This window comes from Nematostella vectensis, chromosome 9 (assembly GCF_932526225.1).
Source record: "Nematostella vectensis chromosome 9, jaNemVect1.1, whole genome shotgun sequence".
Classification (NCBI taxonomy): domain Eukaryota; kingdom Metazoa; phylum Cnidaria; class Anthozoa; order Actiniaria; family Edwardsiidae; genus Nematostella; species Nematostella vectensis.
The window spans coordinates 356,574-377,013 of record NC_064042.1 but is presented as its reverse complement, the minus strand read 5'-3'; the positions used below and the strand labels follow the sequence as shown (position 1 = coordinate 377,013).

The window sequence follows — 20,440 nt, the reverse complement described above, 5'->3', positions numbered from 1 at the left end:
TTCACGCAGTCAGACACTACGTGACGGATTTCACGCAGTCAGACACTACGTCATACATTTCACGCAGTCAGACGAAACGTAATAAATTTCACGCAGTCAGGCAATACGTCATACATTTCACGCAGTCAGACAATACGTAATACATTTCACGCAGTCAGACAATACGTCACGCATTTCACGCAGTCAGACACTACGTGACGGATTTCACGCAGTCAGACAAAACGTCATAAAATTCACGCAGTCAGACAATACGTCATACATTTCACGCAGTCAGACAATACGTCATACATCTCACGCAGTCAGACAATACGTCACGCATTTCACGCAGTCAGACAATACGTCACGCATTTCACGCAGTCAGACAATACGTCACGCATTTCACGCAGTCAGACAATACGTCATACAATTCACGCAGTCAGACACTACGTCATACATTTCACGCAGTCAGACAATACGTCATACATTTCACGCAGTCAGACAATACGTCACGCAGTCAGACAATACGTCACGCATTTCACGCAGTCAGACAATACGTCACGCATTTCACGCAGTCAGACAATACGTCACGCATTTCACGCAGTCAGACAATACGTCATGCAATTCACGCAGTCAGACAATACGTCATCCAATTCACGTAGTCAGACACTACGTCATACATTTCACGCAGTCAGACAATACGTCATGCATTTCACGCAGTCAGACAATACGTCATACATTTCACGCAGTCAGACAATACGTCATGCATTTCACTCAGTCAGACAAAACGTCATACAATTCACGCAGTCAGACAAAACGTCACGGATTTCCTGCAGTCAGACACTATGTCATGCATTTCACGCAGTCACACACGACGGCAGAATATTCAGTCAGTTAGGGGGTTGCAGCGATTACAAAGTAATGCTCAATTTATCATAATGTTTGTTTATTGCACAAATTGATTAGTGACGTAGGCCTAAGACCCTACACTATGTTACAAGTTTCAATGTATTGACATTTTTGGCGAGTAGTAATATTGTTGCACAATGTTTATTATACATTAAAAATATTTTTTTTTTATAGAAGCGTTTGTTTCATTCACTTCTGGATGGAGTTGAGTGGTGACTTTTTTAACATGCACGATGCCCGTTAAAATATTTCGGTTTAAAAAAATGGCGGCTAGTTCTTTTCAGAAGCAATCCGTATTTTATAAAGTATACCGTATCAGGAGCGGATCAAGGAGCTCTAGAAAGATGCTGCCGAAGCAAGGGTTTCAAGAAATGGGGGCCCGGATTCATTGTCCTTTTGTGGATTCCCTTGTATTTCTTGTTATTTTTAAGCCAAATGTCTTAAAATAGGGGGGCCTGGGCCCCCTCGGCCAAACCCTAGATCCGCCCCTGCCGTATGGTTTGAAACATCGGAATAAAAAATGCGACGTGTGTCTGAAAAGGCTTCTTAGAAATTTTGAATATTAAAAAAAATTCCAGTCAGTCGTTAAACACTTCTACTCCAATCAAAACAAGATTTTAAAAAAAACTATGTCTTCATCAACCCAAATCAACATCAAGGTATCCCTAGATCGAGATCTCCATATCCTAAAAGAATATACCTTTCAAACGGGGAAAATCCGTTACCAGTGAAAGATTTCAGAGTTTGAAGTCTGAACGCAGCGCTTCTGAAAGCCTTCCTTGTTTCTCTATTACTAAATCACGGTAAAACTACAGGCGAACTCCAGACTACAGGCAACCAGTAAAAATACTTGGTGGTCTGTGTAGGCGTGGTGGAAACAAGGCAAATAAATCAACACCAGGTTGAAGTGCGCCGACGAAGGGCCAATACTCGACACGTCAGAAGATCACATGGTATTCTGTAAAAAAGGTCTAATAGGGTCTAAAAGGTCTAATAGTTTATTTCAACTACCACTATCGCAGGTGATACTGAATTACAGTGGTATGGTCATAACACATGACTCGACAAGTCAGAAGATCACCTGGTATTCTGTAGCAAAGGTTGGAGTTTTATGCTGTGCGCATTTCTAAGAGGATTTTGTGTAGGCGTGGTTTCGCTGACGCTACGACCGTTAGTCCTCCGTAGGAGAAATATTATACGCGATGCATAAGATGTGCGAATAACAAAAAGACTTGAGTGCGTGCTCCTTCGGATGCTAAAGTCTCCCAGGTGCATAGGGAAGTCAATTGTTAAAAACCCTGTTATTCTACTGCCTTTCTTTCATACAATATTGTACAAGTCAACTTTGGTAGTCTTCGTTGGATAAGCGATCTTCGGGACAAGGCCTGTAGTGGCCGCTCCATCTGTGTCGTCTGCGACGGGATTCGTATGCGCCTGCTCATGATCGCCCTGGACGTTTTCGCTGACCGATTGTTCAACATCATTGACTAATGTTGGTTGACCGATGCTCGATGGTGTTTTGCCGTTAGCCGATGGTGTTTTGCCGTTTGCTGATGAGGTTTGGCAGTTGGTCGAAGAGGTTTGACGGTTCGTTGATTGACCGTTGGTTGGTGCATCTCCGTTTTTCAACGTGTTACCCTTCTTATCAAAGCTAGTGATATCTGCGTATAGTGTTTTGTCATCGGTAGAAGGAATCTTATTGTTGTCTTTGTTCTTTGCATTACTAAAGTCTATGTCTGCATACATCAGCTCAGAGTCATCTTCAGTGCCATCCTGAAAGTCGCAAGTCAATAGTACAACACAATAAGCGCACTACAGAACACACATATTAAACGCACTACAGAACCCACAATGGATGACCTCTTACATTTAAAAAAACCTTTCGGGGAAGGCTAACTTGGTTATACCATGATTCACTTAGAGGGCTACTTGTACTTGAACACTCTGAAACACTGTTCACTTCCCCCTCCCTTCGGAGGATCTGGCAGGGACTCAACATAATCCGAAAAATGCAGCCATAAACCCCATCAAAAGACTCCCACAACACGGATTCAAGGACCCAGACACTCCGAGTGATACTATATGAACAACAACAACAACAGTCTTTTTGCTTGTTTAAGTGATCATGCAAATCATCCATCGGTTATCATGCAGTCGTCTAGTCGTGCTTGCGGGTGCAGTTAGATTATTTTTTTAACATTATAATGGGAAATACTGTTAGAGTTTAATTGTAGGTTCTTGAACTGCACCACACATTTATCTTGTTATCATCAATTACCAACAAACACTGTACAGGAAACGAAATATACTTTACAACACTAATTAGCAGCAGTAATACAAAACGAAACCACAACAAATAAGCCACAACGGAATCACGCTAGAGGCAACAACCATCATTGTCAACAATAAAAACAATAACAGAGTCCAAAGTACCAGAGAACAGACTGTATCAACATCATCATTATCAACAATAAAACCACAATAGAGTCGAAAGAACCAAAGAACAGACAGTATCAACAACTGTTACAGTGACAAAATAGATGAAAAAAGGTTACAGAGAAATTGATTATTAACAGGTTAAAATTTTAGTTATAGAATTTTAAGATTATAACCCGACTGTAATCTTCGCCCCGCTATTCACCACCGTTATCTTACCTCAGATACTAAGAGAATCAGCTCTGAATCTGAAAGGGTTATAAAACGCGTCAACGAGCTTTGTTATGTTTTGATCATTTCTTAGTGTGACGCATGTTATGGCAATTCTGGTGAAATGAGATGTAAAGGTCACGATGCTTCTTTTACATGCTTCATTCTTCTAGGGAAATTGACTAATAAATGATTTCAATTAATTAATTAATGATTAAACAAATAAACAAAAGATGGATTAATTGTTATATTCATGATTAACCTTCATTTTTTATGCTTTTTACAAATAAGGTGCTTGGTTCTACAAACTGTTGATAGCAAAACTAGATAGCTGAGGTGATGACGTTCTGGCCTCGTTTTCAAGTTAATAATCGGTATTCATGACTAGAAGACACACGACTAGAAGACACGTCTTTTCGATGTTTTCGAGTTTAGCCACCAAAAAATGTGGTTTTTAATCGATTTTCATATGACCTTGTTGTGCTTTAATGACGTGTTGTTTTATGATGTTGATCACGTGACGATATTTTAATGGGGCAAATTGGAGTTATAAGCTACATAATTTGAATGATAATCAATTTCCAAGCATATGATATGTCCAACATATCCACGTATCATTGACGTCAATGATGTCATGTGCACGTAACCTCATACACACCACTACCAATGACGTCATATCGTCATATACCTGCGATACTTATTTTTGTGACGTCATTTTTCTATGCACCGCCATGCCAACACAATTCCAAACAATTTTTTTTTGTTCTTTTCAAACCAGGTCCCCTTGTTGCATGCATTCGGTAATCGTAGCATGCCATTGTATCAAGATAGGGACTCATACTAACACTAGAGTGTCATTATCATCATCATAATCTTCATCTTATCATCAGCATCGGCATTCAACACGAACTCAGTATTAATCCTTACGGTCTTATCATAATCGTCGGTATTCAATGCAACCGCTTTTTCGCCCTCAATCTAAAGAGTAACCCGGAAGCTGAGTCAGACTTACAGATATTCCCGGGAAAGTTGGGCTTCTCCAACAGTTTGACTCGTATTACAGGCGAACAAAACTTGTCTTATTGGTTTTGAACACGAATCTTACCGGTTTAAATGTCCCCGATGGATTAGCAGCACCGTTACGGACCACATGATCGGCGCCTCGGTTTACCCGTGAGTTTGGGTGGTCATTGGTGCTGAATGTATTCCTGTAAGATAAACAGCAGTGAGCAGGTCTCGGTAAAAGAGAAGTAAGTTTGGGTGGTCATTGGTGCTGAATGTATTCCTGTAAGATAAACAGGAGTGAGCAGGTCGCGGTGAAAGAGAAGTGAGTTTGGGTGGTCATTGGTGCTGAATGTATTCCTGTAAGATACACAGGAGTGAGCAGGTCTCGGTAAAAGAAAAGCAGGTCTCGGTAAAAGAAAAGTGAGTTTGGGTGGTCATTGGTGCAGAATGCATTCCTGTAAGGCAAACAGGAGCGAGCAGGTCGCGGTGAAAGAGAAGTGAGTTTGGGTGGTCATTGGTGATAAATGTATTCCTGTAAGGCAAACAGGATCGAGGAGGTCACGGTAAAAGAGAAGTGAGTTTGGGTGGTCATTTGTGCTGAATGTATTCCTGTAAGATAAACAAGAGTGAGCAGGTCGCGGTAAAAGAGAAGTGAGTTTGGGTGGTCATTAGTGATAAATGTATTCCTGTAAGGTAAACAGAAGTGAGCAGAACGCGGTAAAAGAGAAGTAAGTTTGGGTGGTCATTGGTGCTGAATGTATTCCTGTAAGATAAACAGGAGCGAGCAGGTCGCGGTAAAAGATAAGTGAGTTTGGGTGGTCATTGGTGCTAAATGTATTCCTGTAAGGGGTGGTAACCAGGAGTGAGCAGGTCTCGGTGAAGAGGAAATACAAGGGTATAGGGTGAATACTTACAGGTTCGTCCCATCCTGCTCTAGATCTATTATAGGTAAAAATATAAATAATTTTCAGTTGTATATAAGAACAAAGAAGCGGTTTTACAAGGTTGCATATCTGAGCTATAGCATAACATATGAGCGTTACAGAGTCTATTTGTTAATCTTGTAACAGTGCAAAAATGTAGTGGCAACTTTTCATCGACATGTTTGCCCTTTTTCTCCGTTTAAACGAAGCAGCGTCACGAAAACGTGTTCAAAGTCGCAGATATACTACTGAGGCATACTGTATTGATAATATGTCTTTAAATCGTGCGAAAAGGCTCAGTTTCATGTACTGTACGTTTATGGTTTCCATTGCCTTTGTGCACGAGGGATCGTTTTCACATACTGTACTATGTGTGGTTTTGGGTTAGTATCTTTGTGCACATAGGGTTGGTGTCATCTTAACAGGGCTTTCATTAATTTTCAAAGTAGGCCGTGGAGATTGATTAGTAGGGGGTGGAAGTTTTTTCTTATCTTTTTAGTTCAAATAAAACATAAGTTGACATTTAAAAAAAAGTAGCCGGCGCTCGGTGGAAAATAGCTAGCGCTTCCGCCGGCCGCCGGGGCCTAATGAAACCCCTGCAGTCTTATCTATGGTTATGCCTCAAAGTATCTTTGTGCACATACTATCGTTGCCACGTACCTTTGGGATATGAAGAGCGCCTGGAACAGCAGCAGCACCAAATGAGAAGTACGAGCAGAACAAAGATAACAGCACCACAAGCGGCGATGATGACTATTCCAGGAAGGACACCGACACCTATCAGGATGCGACGGCCAACAGAGGAGACATGGGTTAATACTCTAAACCAAAGGGACTATTCCAGGAAGGACACCGACACCTATCAGGATGCGACAGCCAACAGAGGAGACATGGGTTAATACTCTAAACCAAAGGGACTATTCCAGGAAAAACACAAACATCTATCAGGATGCGACAGGCCACAGAGGAGACATGGGTTAATACTTTAACCATAGAGAGTATTTCAGAAAGGACACCAACATCTATCAGAATGCGACAGCCAACAGAGGAGACATGGGTTAATACTCCAAACCAAAGGGACTATTCCAGGAAGGACACCGACACCTATCAGAATGCGACAGCCAACAGAGGAGACATGGGTTAATACTCCAAACCAAAGGGACTATTCCAGGAAGGACACCAACATCTATCAGAATGCGACAGCCAACAGAGGAGACATGGTCAAAGGCGTGTTAACGTCAAGGATAAAGCTAAACTATATCAAAGGGACTATTTGGTTGCATACCCCATAAAAATTGTAGCGCATACTGAGAAGAAAAAATACAAGGAAAATTATACTGTTTAAATTTAAGGACTGGAAAAGAGTAGCTAGGGGCTGGTACAGCGGGCGCCTGCATCCCTCACCCTAACTTGACAGCCTAAAATGGATCATATCTTACCGAAGAAATGCCCAAACTTAGAATGGAAACTACAAAATTTCATATCTAAATCTGTGGCGTTAGAAACAACACATGTTTGTTGTGAAAGGAGGCACAGTTAAATTTGCGTTTTCATAACGATAGTTATATGAAATGTTTTTTTTTATATAGGCCTCCGTTTTCCAAAGATCAAGGATACGCCCCAGGTTGACAACACCACGGCCCAGTCATGAATGACTATCAATTAATTTTGTTTACACGTCCTTACCTTTCTCACAGTGCGTGCCGTATCTGAAGGTGGAGCACTCACACTTGTACCCATTCCCGTGGACGACGCACGTGCTGTCTTCATACTTGCAGGGGCTTGAGCTGCACAGAGTCGCTGGAACAGGGAACGAGAACAGATGGAATAAGGGAATGACTTCTCCGACACATTTCTATGGGGGAACGAGGACAGATGGAATAAGGGAATGACTTCTCCGACACATTTCTATGGGGGAACGAGAACAGATGGAGTAAGGGAATGACTTCTCCGACACATTTCTATGGGGGAACGAGGACAGATGGAATAAGGGAATGACTTCTCCGACACATTTCTATGGGGGAACGAGGACAGATGGAGTAAGGGAATGAATTCTCCGACACATTTCTATGGGGGAACGAGGACAGATGGAGTAAGGGAATGAATTCTCCGACACATTTCTATGGGGGAACGAGGACAGATGGAGTAAGGGAATGACTTCTCCGACACATTTCTATGGGGGAACGAGAACAGATGGAATAAGGGAATGACTTCTCCGACACATTTCTATGGGGGAACGAGAACAGATGGAATAAGGGAATGACTTCTCCGACACATTTCTATGGGGGAACGAGGACAGATGGAGTAAGGGAATGACTTCTCCGACACATTTCTATGGGGGAACGAAGACAGATGGAGTAAGGGAATGACTTCTCCGACACATTTCTATGGGGAAACGAGGACAGATGGAGTAAGGGAATGACTTCTCCTACACATTTCTATGGGGAAACGAGGACAGATGGAGTAAGGGAATGACTTCTAAGACACATTTCTATGGGGGAACGAGGACAGATGGAGTAAGGGAATGACTTCTCCGACACATTTCTATGGGGGAACGAGAACAGATGGAATAAGGGAATGACTTCTCCGACACATTTCTATGGGGGAACGAGGACAGATGGAATAAGAGAATGACTTCTCCGACACATTTCTATGGGTAAACGAGGACAGATGGAGTAAGGGAATGACTTCTCCGACACATTTCTATGGGGGAACGAGGACAGATGGAATAAGGGAATGACTTCTCCGACACATTTCTATGGGGGAACGAGAACAGATGGAGTAAGGGAATGACTTCTCCGACACATTTCTATGGGGGAACGAGGACAGATGGAATAAGGGAATGACTTCTCCGACACATTTCTATGGGGGAACGAGGACAGATGGAATAAGGGAATGACTTCTCCGACACATTTCTATGGGGGAACGAGGACAGATGGAATAAGGGAATGACTTCTCCGACACATTTCTATGGGGGAACGAGAACAGATGGAGTAAGGGAATGACTTCTCCGACACATTTCTATGGGGGAACGAGAACAGATGGAATAAGGGAATGACTTCTCCGACACATTTCTATGGGGGAACGAGAACAGATGGAATAAGGGAATGACTTCTCCGACACATTTCTATGGGGGAACGAGAACAGATGGAGTAAGGGAATGACTTCTCCGACACATTTCTATGGGGGAACGAGGACAGATGGAGTAAGAGAATGACTTCTCCGACACATTTCTATGGGGGAACGAGGACAGATGGAATAAGGGAATGACTTCTCCGACACATTTCTATGGGTAAACGAGGACAGATGGAATAAGGGAATGACTTCTCCGACACATTTCTATGGGGGTACGAGGACAGATGGAGTAAGGGAATGACTTCTTCGACACATTTCTATGGGGGGAACGAGAACAGATGGAATAGGGGAATGACTTCTCCGACACATTTCTATGGGGAACGAGAACAGATGGAGTAAGGGAATGACTTCTCCGACACATTTCTATGGGGGAACGAGGACAGATGGAGTAAGGGAATGACTTCTCCGACACATTTCTATGGGGAACGAGAACAGATGGAGTAAGGGAATGACTTCTCCGACACATTTCTATGGGGGAACGAGGACAGATGGAGTAAGGGAATGACTTCTCCGACACATTTCTATGGGGGAACGAGGACAGATGGAGTAAGGGAATGACTTCTCCGACACATTTCTATGGGGGAACGAGAACAGATGGAATAAGGGAATGACTTCTCCGACACATTTCTATGGGGGAACGAGGACAGATGGAGTAAGGGAATGACTTCTCCGACACATTTCTATGGGAGAACGAGAACAGATGGAATAAGGGAATGACTTCTCCGACACATTTCTATGGGGGAACGAGGACAGATGGAGTAAGGGAATGACTTCTCCGACACATTTCTATGGGGGAACGAGAACAGATGGAGTAAGGGAATGACTTCTCCGACACATTTCTATGGGGGAACGAGGACAGATGGAGTAGGGGAATGACTTCTCTGACACATTTCTATGGGGGAACGAGAACAGATGGAATAAGGGAATGACTTCTCTGACACATTTCTATGGGGGAACGAGAACAGATGGAGTAAGGGAATGACTTCTCCGACACATTTCTATGGGGGAAACGAGAACAGATGGAATAAGGGAATGACTTCTCCGACACATTTCTATGGGGGAACGAGGACAGATGGAGTAAGGGAATGACTTCTCCGACACATTTCTATGGGGGGAACGAGAACAGATGGAGTAAGGGAATGACTTCTCCGACACATTTCTATGGGTAAACGAGGACAGATGGAGTAAGGGAATGACTTCTCCGACACATTTCTATGGGGGAACGAGAACAGATGGAGTAAGGGAATGACTTCTCCGACACATTTCTATGGGGGAACGAGGACAGATGGAGTAAGGGAATGACTTCTCCGACACATTTTTATGGGGGAAGGAGGACAGATGGAGTAAGGGAATGACTTCCCCGACACATTTCTATGGGGGAACGAGAACAGATGGAGTAAGGGAATGACTTCTCCGACACATTTCTATGGGGGAACGAGGACAGATGGAGTAAGGGAATGACTTCTCCGACACATTTCTATGGGGGAACGAGGACAGATGGAGTAAGGGAATGACTTCTCCGACACATTTCTATGGGGGAACGAGAACAGATGGAGTAAGGGAATGACTTCTCCGACACATTTCTATGGGGGAACGAGGACAGATGGAATAAGGGAACGACTTCTCCGACACATTTCTATGGGGGAACGAGAACAGATGGAATAAGGGAATGACTTCTTCGACACATTTCTATGGGGGAACGAGAACAGATGGAATAAGGGAATGACTTCTTCGACACATTTCTATGGGGGAACGAGAACAGATGGAGTAAGGGAATGACTTCTCCGACACATTTCTATGGGGGAACGAGAACAGATGGAATAAGGGAATGACTTCTCCGACACATTTCTATGGGGGGAACGAGGACAGATGGAATAAGGGAATGACTTCTCCGACACATTTCTATGGGGGAACGAGAACAGATGGAGTAAGGGAATGACTTCTCCGACACATTTCTATGGGGGAACGAGAACAGATGGAATAAGGGAATGACTTCTCCGACACATTTCTATGGGGGAACGAGAACAGATGGAAAAAGGGAATGACTTCTCCGACACATTTCTATGGGGGAACGAGGACAGATGGAGTAAGGGAATGACTTCTCCGACACATTTTTATGGGGCTACGCCCATTTTTTTCTTCAATAGGTATAGTGGAGAAGGGGCATTACAAGGCTGACATTATCTATATAACGAGCACTTTCCAAAGTCCAGATTTCATGCCATTCAAACTCAGCAATTTTACTGGAAATCAAAAATTTATCCGATAAGGTGTTTACGGAAACCCCCTGTTCAACAAACACACCACAACTATCTTTCACTAATATTGGTCCAAACCATAGAATCTAAGCTAGGAATAAGGACCGCGACAAAGGATCAATTCTATGGCACGAATCAAGACTTACTGACGGAGGTGACCTTGACGGAGTCTGGGTCCACCTTGAAGGTGCCATAGTACCCGCTTGAGACCGTAGTCTGCATGCGCTGTAAAACAGCCTCCTCACTCTTCGTCTCGTTAAACGACACTATAAAGTTGACAATGACGCTACCGTTGCTAAAAAGGAAAGAATTCCTATTATGATATATATTATAGAATTCATGATCAAAAACTTTTTTGCATGTGCCGCCACTTATTTAACGTTTCTGAACTTTTTCCAGCCCTGTTAAGGTACCAAATTATCATGTTACAGTAATACACCTACTTGAATGACTTCACAGAGCATCTCAAAAAGTTTTTCTCTATAATCCAGATTCTATAGCTCTGAAATACAAAAAAGTAGATCAACACCAGGCCCGTACCAAACGGCCGAAGGTCCACTTTCGGTTTTAAATAGACGTGCTATTTGTAGACAAAACTATAAAGCATAAGCTAGATCACTCTGGTATGTAGCCAAATCCGACAATATACATCCCATGGAGATTCTGCAAAAGCATAAAAACATCCTTTTTTTCGGGGGTGTTCAGATTTCAGACCCCCCCCCCCTTCCCAGAAGAATTAGATCCGCTTTTTATGATTTCGCACCCCCGCCCCCCCCCCGAGAAAAATCCTGGATACGGGCCTGAACACAACTTCAATGTCTTTGTTAAAGAAACAAGAATAAGAATAAACATGTGCTTACAATTTGCGGCTCTTAAAGGTCTTAAAGCATCACCTTATCGCTTCAAATCACAGAACTAGACAAATATTCTTCGCTTACTTGTTCAAGGAACCTCTTCTCAAGGTCTTTGAACTGTGGAGAGTCCTTGTTTTTCAATTCAGCTACGTATAGCTCGTCTTTACATCTCACACTGACTTCAGCCTCATACACTATATTGGGTGGAGAGGTAGGCATAGGCGTAGATAGCTCTGTAAAAGTATATTTGATGTTTTCAATAATACAGCACAAAAACACCGTGAGTTACTGTTCTTAGTACAAACATCCCTGTGAATGGCACACCATGCTATACATGCTCGTGGCAAGAAAATATCAGAAGAAAACTTCAGTGATGTTTGAACTCTGACAAAATAGTGACATTGCTTGTCCATAACGATCAGTATATAGCGAAAGAATAAAACTCATAGCACATTTTGGTCGTAAAAATGCAATTCGCTACTACCAAATCGCGAAAACTCAACATGAATGATAAAATCCTATATATAAATATAGGCGGCACTAGCCATAATTTCGAGCTTTAGAAACATATACATTTAAATTAGACGAAGTGTAATGTTTTACTATGTGATTATAAAAACTAAAACCAAAACGAAAGATGGTGTACTAGAAAGACTATACAGACAAGCTGTAGAAAAACTGGTCTACGTAGGCGTGGTGTAGACAAGGTATAAATCCACACAAGGTTGGAAAGGTATGCTAAACGCCTCGGTGAAACAAAGTAGTTGCGCTGACGTTTCGAGCGTTCGCCACTTTACCTTTGGCTCCGACGGCGGGATAACGCTCACCACGTCAGCGCAACTGCTTTGTTTCACAGAGGCGTTTAACAGAACTTTTCAACCTTGTGTGGATTTATACAAAACTACAAAAAGAAAGCGTATTGGCTGTGATATAACTGTTTTCTTATATGCTCAATCAGGCTACGACCAACAAAAAACAAATTGAAAGTAGAAACTGTTAAATTGCTAGCGTAGTTTACCTGTCTCTCATGTGCTATCAGGCTACGACCAACAGAAACAAATTAAAAAAGTAGAAACTGTTGGATTGCTAGTGAAGTTTACCTGTCTCATATGTGCTATCAGGCTACGACAAACAAAAAAAATTGAAAGTAGAAACTGTTGCATTGCTAGTAAAGTTTACCCGTCTCACATGTGCTATCAGGCTACGACCAACAAAAAAATTAAAAGTAGAAACTGTTGCATTGCTAGTTTACCTGTCTCACATGTGCTTCCAGTATAATCTGAAGTGCAAGTGCACTCAAACGTCCGCCCTCTGCTGACGCACGTGCCACCATTTTTGCAACTGTTCGATTGGCATGACGCTAAAAGAAGTTGAGAAATTAGATATAATGATCCAACGACTGAGGGAGTACTTATAGAGGAACTGCATCAAGACCTACATTTTGATTAACCTACTCCCATTGTTTACTACCACTTCACGTTCAAATGTAGTAAATTACAACGAAAGCAACATCATTATCAAACAATGCACAAACTAGTTCTTAAGTAAGTTTTTTGATAAGTGCTGTATCAAAATGAAATTTAAAATGACAACTGACCCACATGAAGATCATACATTTCTAATAAAATTATACGAAATACTTACATTCTACAGTAACGCTTGCAGATGCAGTAGCATTAGCTCCATCTCCGTTAGATGCCGTACACGTGTAGGTTCCAGCAGTACTGCTACTGACAGCCACTCTCAACACCTCGCCCATAGCAATGTGTATACCGTTCTTTGCCCAGTAAATCTGCGGCGCGGGATGAGAAGACGCATTGCAGTACAGCGTTACATTCCCTCCAAGATAGGCTGTCGTGTTCTTGGGTGTCGTAACTATAGTAGGAGGATCTGATGGGGAATATGACGTAAGTTTTTTAAAGTTGGATGTAAAGGCTTATCACCTAACTTTATCTTCTTGTTTGGATGTCATCATTTTTATTTATTTTAGGTTTAAGGTTATTCGGATATCTCAGTGCTGTCGTTCATTTTAGTGTTAACAACTATTTAATTTGTTACGTGTTCTTCACGTGCTTATCGGTTAGAGATTGCAACATGCAATAAATTATATTATTATAAATTATAATTATACAGTGTGAATGGATTTCATACCATCGCTTTACCATGTCTTAGGTACATTATAAGAATCGTGCGATGAAATGTTAAGGTTTCGTTGGGTGAGTGTTCACTTACATGGTTATGGGCAATGGAGCTGGGTTATAAATTGAATTCTTTATTAGATTCTAAACTCTCAAAAATGTCAACCAAAACCGGTAACAAGGTTAATAATCCCACAGCAGTTTGTCGAAAGCAAAACTTCAAAAGTAAAACAAAAGAAAACATATAACTTGTTTTAATAACCTTTCTCGATAATGATCGCAATAACCAATCGCAATAGAAAAAAAACAAAACGATTTATCTGCCGAAGACAAAATTAAAGGAATCTTTCCATATTTTCACTCACAAGTCTTGACTGTGACCGTGACTTGTGCTTGAGCATTCGGGTTAACGCCATTTTCCGCCGTACAGCGGTAGATACCCTGATCCGCTCCGCTGTTCACAGTAAAATTCAAGCTTTCGCCAGGAGGGAAAGCCAGGCTCGGTTCCGAAGGTTTTGACCACATTATGCTCGGAGTTGGGTTTCCTGTGGCGTTGCAAAACAGGGTGACCATGTCACCGGTTTGGACGGTCAGGTTGGTGGGACGATAATGGATCTCGGGTGCATCTGAAGCCATATATTAGTTGAGAATAAAAACAATGGATATGACATGAATAGTTCGATAGCGTGTGTACAGACAGAGTTTTGGGCAAAAGATCTTGATGACGGAATTTTAGATAGCCAAGAATGTAGTAAAACATGTATGTGGTCCAGAATCTCCATAACAGGATACTTAGAGAGAAGGAGGAAGAGGGAATGATGATAACATAACAGGATACTTGGAGAGAAGGAGTAAGAGGGAATGATGATAACATAACAGGATACTTAGAGAGAAAGAGTTAGAGGGAATGATGATAACATAACAGGATACTTAGAGAGAAGGAGTAAGAGGGAATGATGATAACATAACAGGATACTTAGAGAGAAGGAGTAAGAGTGAATGATGATAACATAACAGGATACTTAGAGAAAAGGAGTAAGAGGGAATGATGATAACATAAAAGGATACTTAGAGAGAAAGAGTTAGAGGGAATGATGATAACATAACAGGATACTTAGAGAGAAGGAGTAAGAGTGAATGATGATAACATAACAGGATACTTAGAGAGAAGGAGTAAGAGGGAATGATGATAACATAACAGGATACTTAGAGAGAAGGAGTAAGAGTGAATGATGATAACATAACAGGATACTTAGAGAAAAGGAGTAAGAGGGAATGATGATAACATAAAAGGATACTTAGAGAGAAAGAGTTAGAGGGAATGATGATAACATAACAGGGTACTTAGAGAGAAGGAGTAAGAGGGAATGATGATAACATAACAGGATACTTAGAGAGAAGGAGTAAGAGGGAATGATGATAACATAACAGGGTGCTTTGAGAGAAGGAGTAAGAGGGAATGATGATAACATAACAGGATACTTAGAGAGAAGGAGTAAGAGGGAATGATGATAACATAACAGGATACTTAGAGAGAAGGAGTAAGAGGGAATGATGATAACATAACAGGATACTTAGAGAGAAGGAGTAAGAGGGAATGATGATAACATAACAGGATACTTAGAGAGAAGGAGTAAAAGGGAATGATGATAAAATAACAGGATACTTAGATAGAAAGAGTAAAAGAGGGAATGATGGTAACATAACAGGATACTTAGAGAGAAGGAGTAAGAGGGAATGATGATAACATAACAGGATACTTAGAGAAAAGGAGTAAAAGGGAATGATGATAACATAACAGGATACTTAGAGAGAAGGAGTAAGAGGGAATGATGATAACATAACAGGATACTTAGAGAGAAGGAGTAAGAGGGAATGATGATAACATACCAGGATACTTAGAGAGAAGGAGTAAGAGGGAATGATGATAACATAACAGGGTGCTTTGAGAGAAGGAGTAAGAGGGAATGATGATAACATAACAGGATACTTAGAGAGAAGGAGTAAGAGGGAATGATGATAACATAACAGGATACTTAGAGAGAAGGAGTAAGAGGGAATGATGATAACATAACAGGATACTTAGAGAGAAGGAGTAAGAGGGAATATTGATAACATAACAGGATACTTAGAGAGAAGGAGTAAGAGGGAATAATGATAAAATAACAGGATACTTAGATAGAAAGAGTAAAAGAGGGAATGATGGTAACATAACAGGATACTTAGAGAGAAGGAGTAAGAGGGAATGATGATAACATAACAGGATACTTAGAGAGAAGGAGTAAGAGGGAATGATGATAACATAACAGGGTGCTTTGAGAGAAGGAGTAAGAGGGAATGATGATAACATAACAGGATACTTAGAGAGAAGGAGTAAGAGGGAATGATGATAACATAACAGGATACTTAGAGAGAAGGAGTAAGAGGGAATGATGATAACATAACAGGATACTTAGAGAGAAGGAGTAAGAGGGAATGATGATAACATAACAGGATACTTAGAGAGAAGGAGTAAAAGGGAATTATGATAAAATAACAGGATACTTAGATAGAAAGAGTAAAAGAGGGAATGATGGTAACATAACAGGATACTTAGAGAGAAGGAGTAAGAGGGAATGATGATAACATAACAGGATACTTAGAGAAAAGGAGTAAAAGGGAATGATGATAACATAACAGGATACTTAGAGAGAAGGAGTAAGAGGGAATGATGATAACATAACAGGATACTTAGAGAGAAGGAGTAAGAGGGAATGATGATAACATAACAGGATACTTAGAGAGAAGGAGTAAGAGGGAATGATGATAACATAACAGGGTGCTTTGAGAGAAGGAGTAAGAGGGAATGATGATAACATAACAGGATACTTAGAGAGAAGGAGTAAGAGGGAATGATGATAACATAACAGGATACTTAGAGAGAAGGAGTAAGAGGGAATGATGATAACATAACAGGATACTTAGAGAGAAGGAGTAAGAGGGAATATTGATAACATAACAGGATACTTAGAGAGAAGGAGTAAGAGGGAATAATGATAAAATAACAGGATACTTAGATAGAAAGAGTAAAAGAGGGAATGATGGTAACATAACAGGATACTTAGAGAGAAGGAGTAAGAGGGAATGATGATAACATAACAGGATACTTAGAGAAAAGGAGTAAAAGGGAATGATAATAACATAACAGGATACTTAGAGAGAAGGAGTAAGAGGGAATGATGATAACATAACAGGATACTTAGAGAGAAGGAGTAAGAGGGAATGATGATAACATAACAGGGTGCTTTGAGAGAAGGAGTAAGAGGGAATGATGATAACATAACAGGATACTTAGAGAGAAGGAGTAAGAGGGAATAATGATAAAATAACAGGATACTTAGATAGAAAGAGTAAAAGAGGGAATGATGGATACTTAGAGAGAAGGAGTAAGAGGGAATGATGATAACATAACAGGATACTTAGAGAGAAAGAGTAAAAGAGGGAATGATGATAACATAACAGGATACTTAGAGAGAAGGAGTAAGAGGGAATGATGATAACATAACAGGGTGCTTTGAGAGAAGGAGTAAGAGGGAATGATGATAACATAACAGGATACTTAGAGAGAAGGAGTAAGAGGGAATAATGATAAAATAACAGGATACTTAGATAGAAAGAGTAAAAGAGGGAATGATGGTAACATAACAGGATACTTAGAGAGAAGGAGTAAGAGGGAATGATGATAACATAACAGGATACTTAGAGAGAAAGAGTAAAAGAGGGAATGATGATAACATAACAGGATACTTAGAGAGAAGGAGTAAGAGGGAATGATGATACTTACACTGGACATCTACGTGTGCCGACTCCACGGCCCAACCCATGCTATTACTAGCATTACACAGGTACTTCCCAGCATGCTCTTTGATGACAGAGGTGAGAACCAAAGGGTTCCCGCTCGGTAGGTTGCCGGCTCCGCTTGGTCCAGACCACGTGATGTTCGCCTGTGGTTTGCCTGATGTGTTGCAGTACAATCTGAGTATGTCACCCGCTATAACGGTGGTGTTTGACAGAGAGGTAATACTGGGTTTGTCTGGAATAACAAATGCCTTTAATGAGAAACCAAATTATGTTTTACTACTATCTTGAACAGAGAAAAATAGTATGTTATTATAAAGTTTGAGAGAGACAATGTGATAGGCTGAATCCCAACTAAGAGCATGCCATGACTTAATGGCCTATTACCACAAAAATGGAGTGGCCTCTAGCAACCGAGTCATTTGATTATGAAATTCCATCTTCCTACTAATGCTGCTGCCGCCGATATGTAAATAAGTTGTTTCAATTATCTGGCCATCTATAATGAAAATTTGGTCATTTGAAACAATAGATTTAAAAGATAAGGTTAGATCTTATGTTTTCGGGGGACCAGAGTGAAGTTGGTTCCTTATTCGCAGTTCCTTTTTCGTCTGTTTCCTTATTCGCTCAGTTCCCTATTCAAATCCGGGGGGGTACTTACATGATACCTTTTAATTCGAGTTGAAACAGTATTTAGGCATAACAGTTTATTCAGAACAAGTCCAACAGCATTTTCGTCGGGTAAATTTCGATGCTTTAACGTGCTCGCTGCTAAGCGGAGCTGTGAACATGAGACTCTATCTGCTACAAAAGGTCAAATTACGCAATGCGTGCAATCGCTTTCACAAATGAATCTAGCAAAAGAGAGGAAATCTACCTCTCATCTAATAAATGTATTTGTATCTTGGGCTTTCTTTCCAAACGCATTAATATATTTAGAGGAGAAATATTCACGCTTTACTTGACTACGTACGCGTGTAGATGGAATTTGACCTTGCTAACAAAACCACAATTTGACAGATAGTGCTTGGCTACTACATAAGGCTCTGACAAAACAAATAGATTAGTGCAGTGACACGAATAAGGAACTGTTCCTTATTCAAGTTAGTTTTCGCGAATAAGGAAATGGAATCTCCTAACGTCCGATTTCGTTTTACGACTTTATCCGAATAAGGAATAGACTATGAAGAGAATTGTCAGTGTTTGCTCATCATTTCTCAATAAAGGAAAGGAAATTTCATAACTCCCGATTTCGCTTTAACTACTCCTTTCGAAAGAGTTCTCGAAAAAGGAAATGGTATTCCATAACTCCCGATCTCGTTTTAACTACTTATCCGAATAAGGAATAGACTAAAAAGAGGGTCGTTTATGTTTTCTAAACGTTTCTCGAATAAGGAAATGGTATTTCATAACTCCTGATTTCGTTTCACCTACTTATCCGAATAAGGAATAGACTAAAGAGAGGGTTCTTTAGTATTTTCTAAACATTTCTCGAAAAAGGAAATGGTATTTCATAACGCCCGATTTCTTTTTAAATATCTATTCGATTAAGGAATTTTCTTTAAAGAGGATTGTTAGTATTTTCTCACAATTTGTTTAGAGGAGTATATTCGCGCTTTACTTGACTACGTACGTATGTCGTGTGAATTTGACCTTGCTAACAAAACCACAATTTGACAGATAGTGCTTGTTGTCAATTAACACCTTGGCTACTACATAAGGCTCTGACAAAACAAATAGATTAGTGCAGTGACACGAATAGGGAACTGTTCCTTATTCAAGTTAGTTTTCGCGAATAAGGAAATGGAATCTTCCAACGTCCGATTTCGTTTTACGACTTTATCCGAATAAGGAATAGACTATGAAGAGGATTGTCAGTGTTTGCTCATCATTTCTCAATAAAGGAAAGGAAATTTCATAACGCCTGATTTCGCTTTAACTACTCCTTTCGAAAGAGTTCTCGATTAAGGAAATGGTATTTCATAACGCCTGATTTCGTTTTACCTACTTATCCGAATAAGGAATAGACTAAAGAGAGGAGTGTCAGTGTTTGCTCATCATTTCTCAATAAAGGAAATGGAATTTCATAACTCCCGATTTCGCTTTAACGACTCCTTTCGAAAGAGTTCTCGAAAAAGGAAATGGTATTTCATAACTCACGATCTCGTTTTAACTACTTATCCGAATAAGGAATAGACTAAAAAGAGGGTCGTTTATGTTTTCTAAACATTTTTCGAATAAGTAAATGGAATCTCTCAACGTCCGATTTCGTTTTACGACTTATCCGAATAAGGAATAGATTAAGAGAGGGTTTTTTAGTACTTTCTAAACATTTCTCGAATAAGGAAATTGTATTTTATAATGCCTGATTTCGTTTTAACTACTTATCCGAATAAGGAATAGACTAAAAAGAGGGTCGTTAATGTTTTCTAAACATTACTCGAATAAATAAATGGAATCTCCCAACGTCCGATTTCGTTTTACGACTTATCCGAATGAGGGATAGACTAAAGAGAGGGTTCTTTAGTATTTTCTAAACATTTCTCGAAAAAGGAAATGGTATTTCATAACGCCTGATTTCGTTTTACCTACTTATCTGAATAAGGAATAGACTAAAGAGAGGGTTCTTTAGTACTTTCTAAACATTTCTCGAATAAGTAAATGGAATCTCCCAACGTCCTATTTCGTTTTATTACTTATCCGAATAAGGAATAGACTAAAGAGAGGGTTCTTTAGTACTTTCTAAACATTTCTCGAAT

At 40.5% G+C, this 20,440-nt stretch overlaps 1 protein-coding gene across 9 annotated transcripts in view; it reads right to left on the bottom strand.

The window, feature by feature from the left end:
• Positions 1-905: 905 nt before the first annotated feature.
• LOC5502977 (hemicentin-1) overlaps positions 906-20,440 on the bottom strand; it is a 44,573-nt gene continuing 25,038 nt past the window's right edge. For 5 of the 9 annotated variants that reach the window (XM_048732131.1, XM_048732137.1, XM_048732135.1 and 2 more), the window contains 11 exons: positions 17,668-17,916; positions 13,351-13,596; positions 12,959-13,066; positions 11,791-11,939; positions 11,296-11,354; positions 10,999-11,147; positions 7,146-7,259; positions 6,120-6,236; positions 5,451-5,475; positions 4,637-4,739; positions 906-2,658 (listed from right to left, as the gene is read on the bottom strand). In XM_048732131.1, coding sequence (XP_048588088.1) covers positions 2,206-2,658; positions 4,637-4,739; positions 5,451-5,475; positions 6,120-6,236; positions 7,146-7,259; positions 10,999-11,147; positions 11,296-11,354; positions 11,791-11,939; positions 12,959-13,066; positions 13,351-13,596; positions 17,668-17,916 — 1,772 coding nt within the window. In that variant the 3' untranslated portion in view covers positions 906-2,205. Of the gene's footprint in view, positions 2,659-3,540; positions 3,570-4,636; positions 4,740-5,109; positions 5,300-5,450; positions 5,476-6,119; positions 6,237-6,447; positions 6,564-7,145; positions 7,260-10,998; positions 11,148-11,295; positions 11,355-11,790; positions 11,940-12,958; positions 13,067-13,350; positions 13,597-17,667; positions 17,917-20,440 lie in introns of those variants that run through there. The other 4 variants (XM_048732134.1, XM_048732132.1, XM_048732133.1 and 1 more) reach the window with 4 other exon arrangements.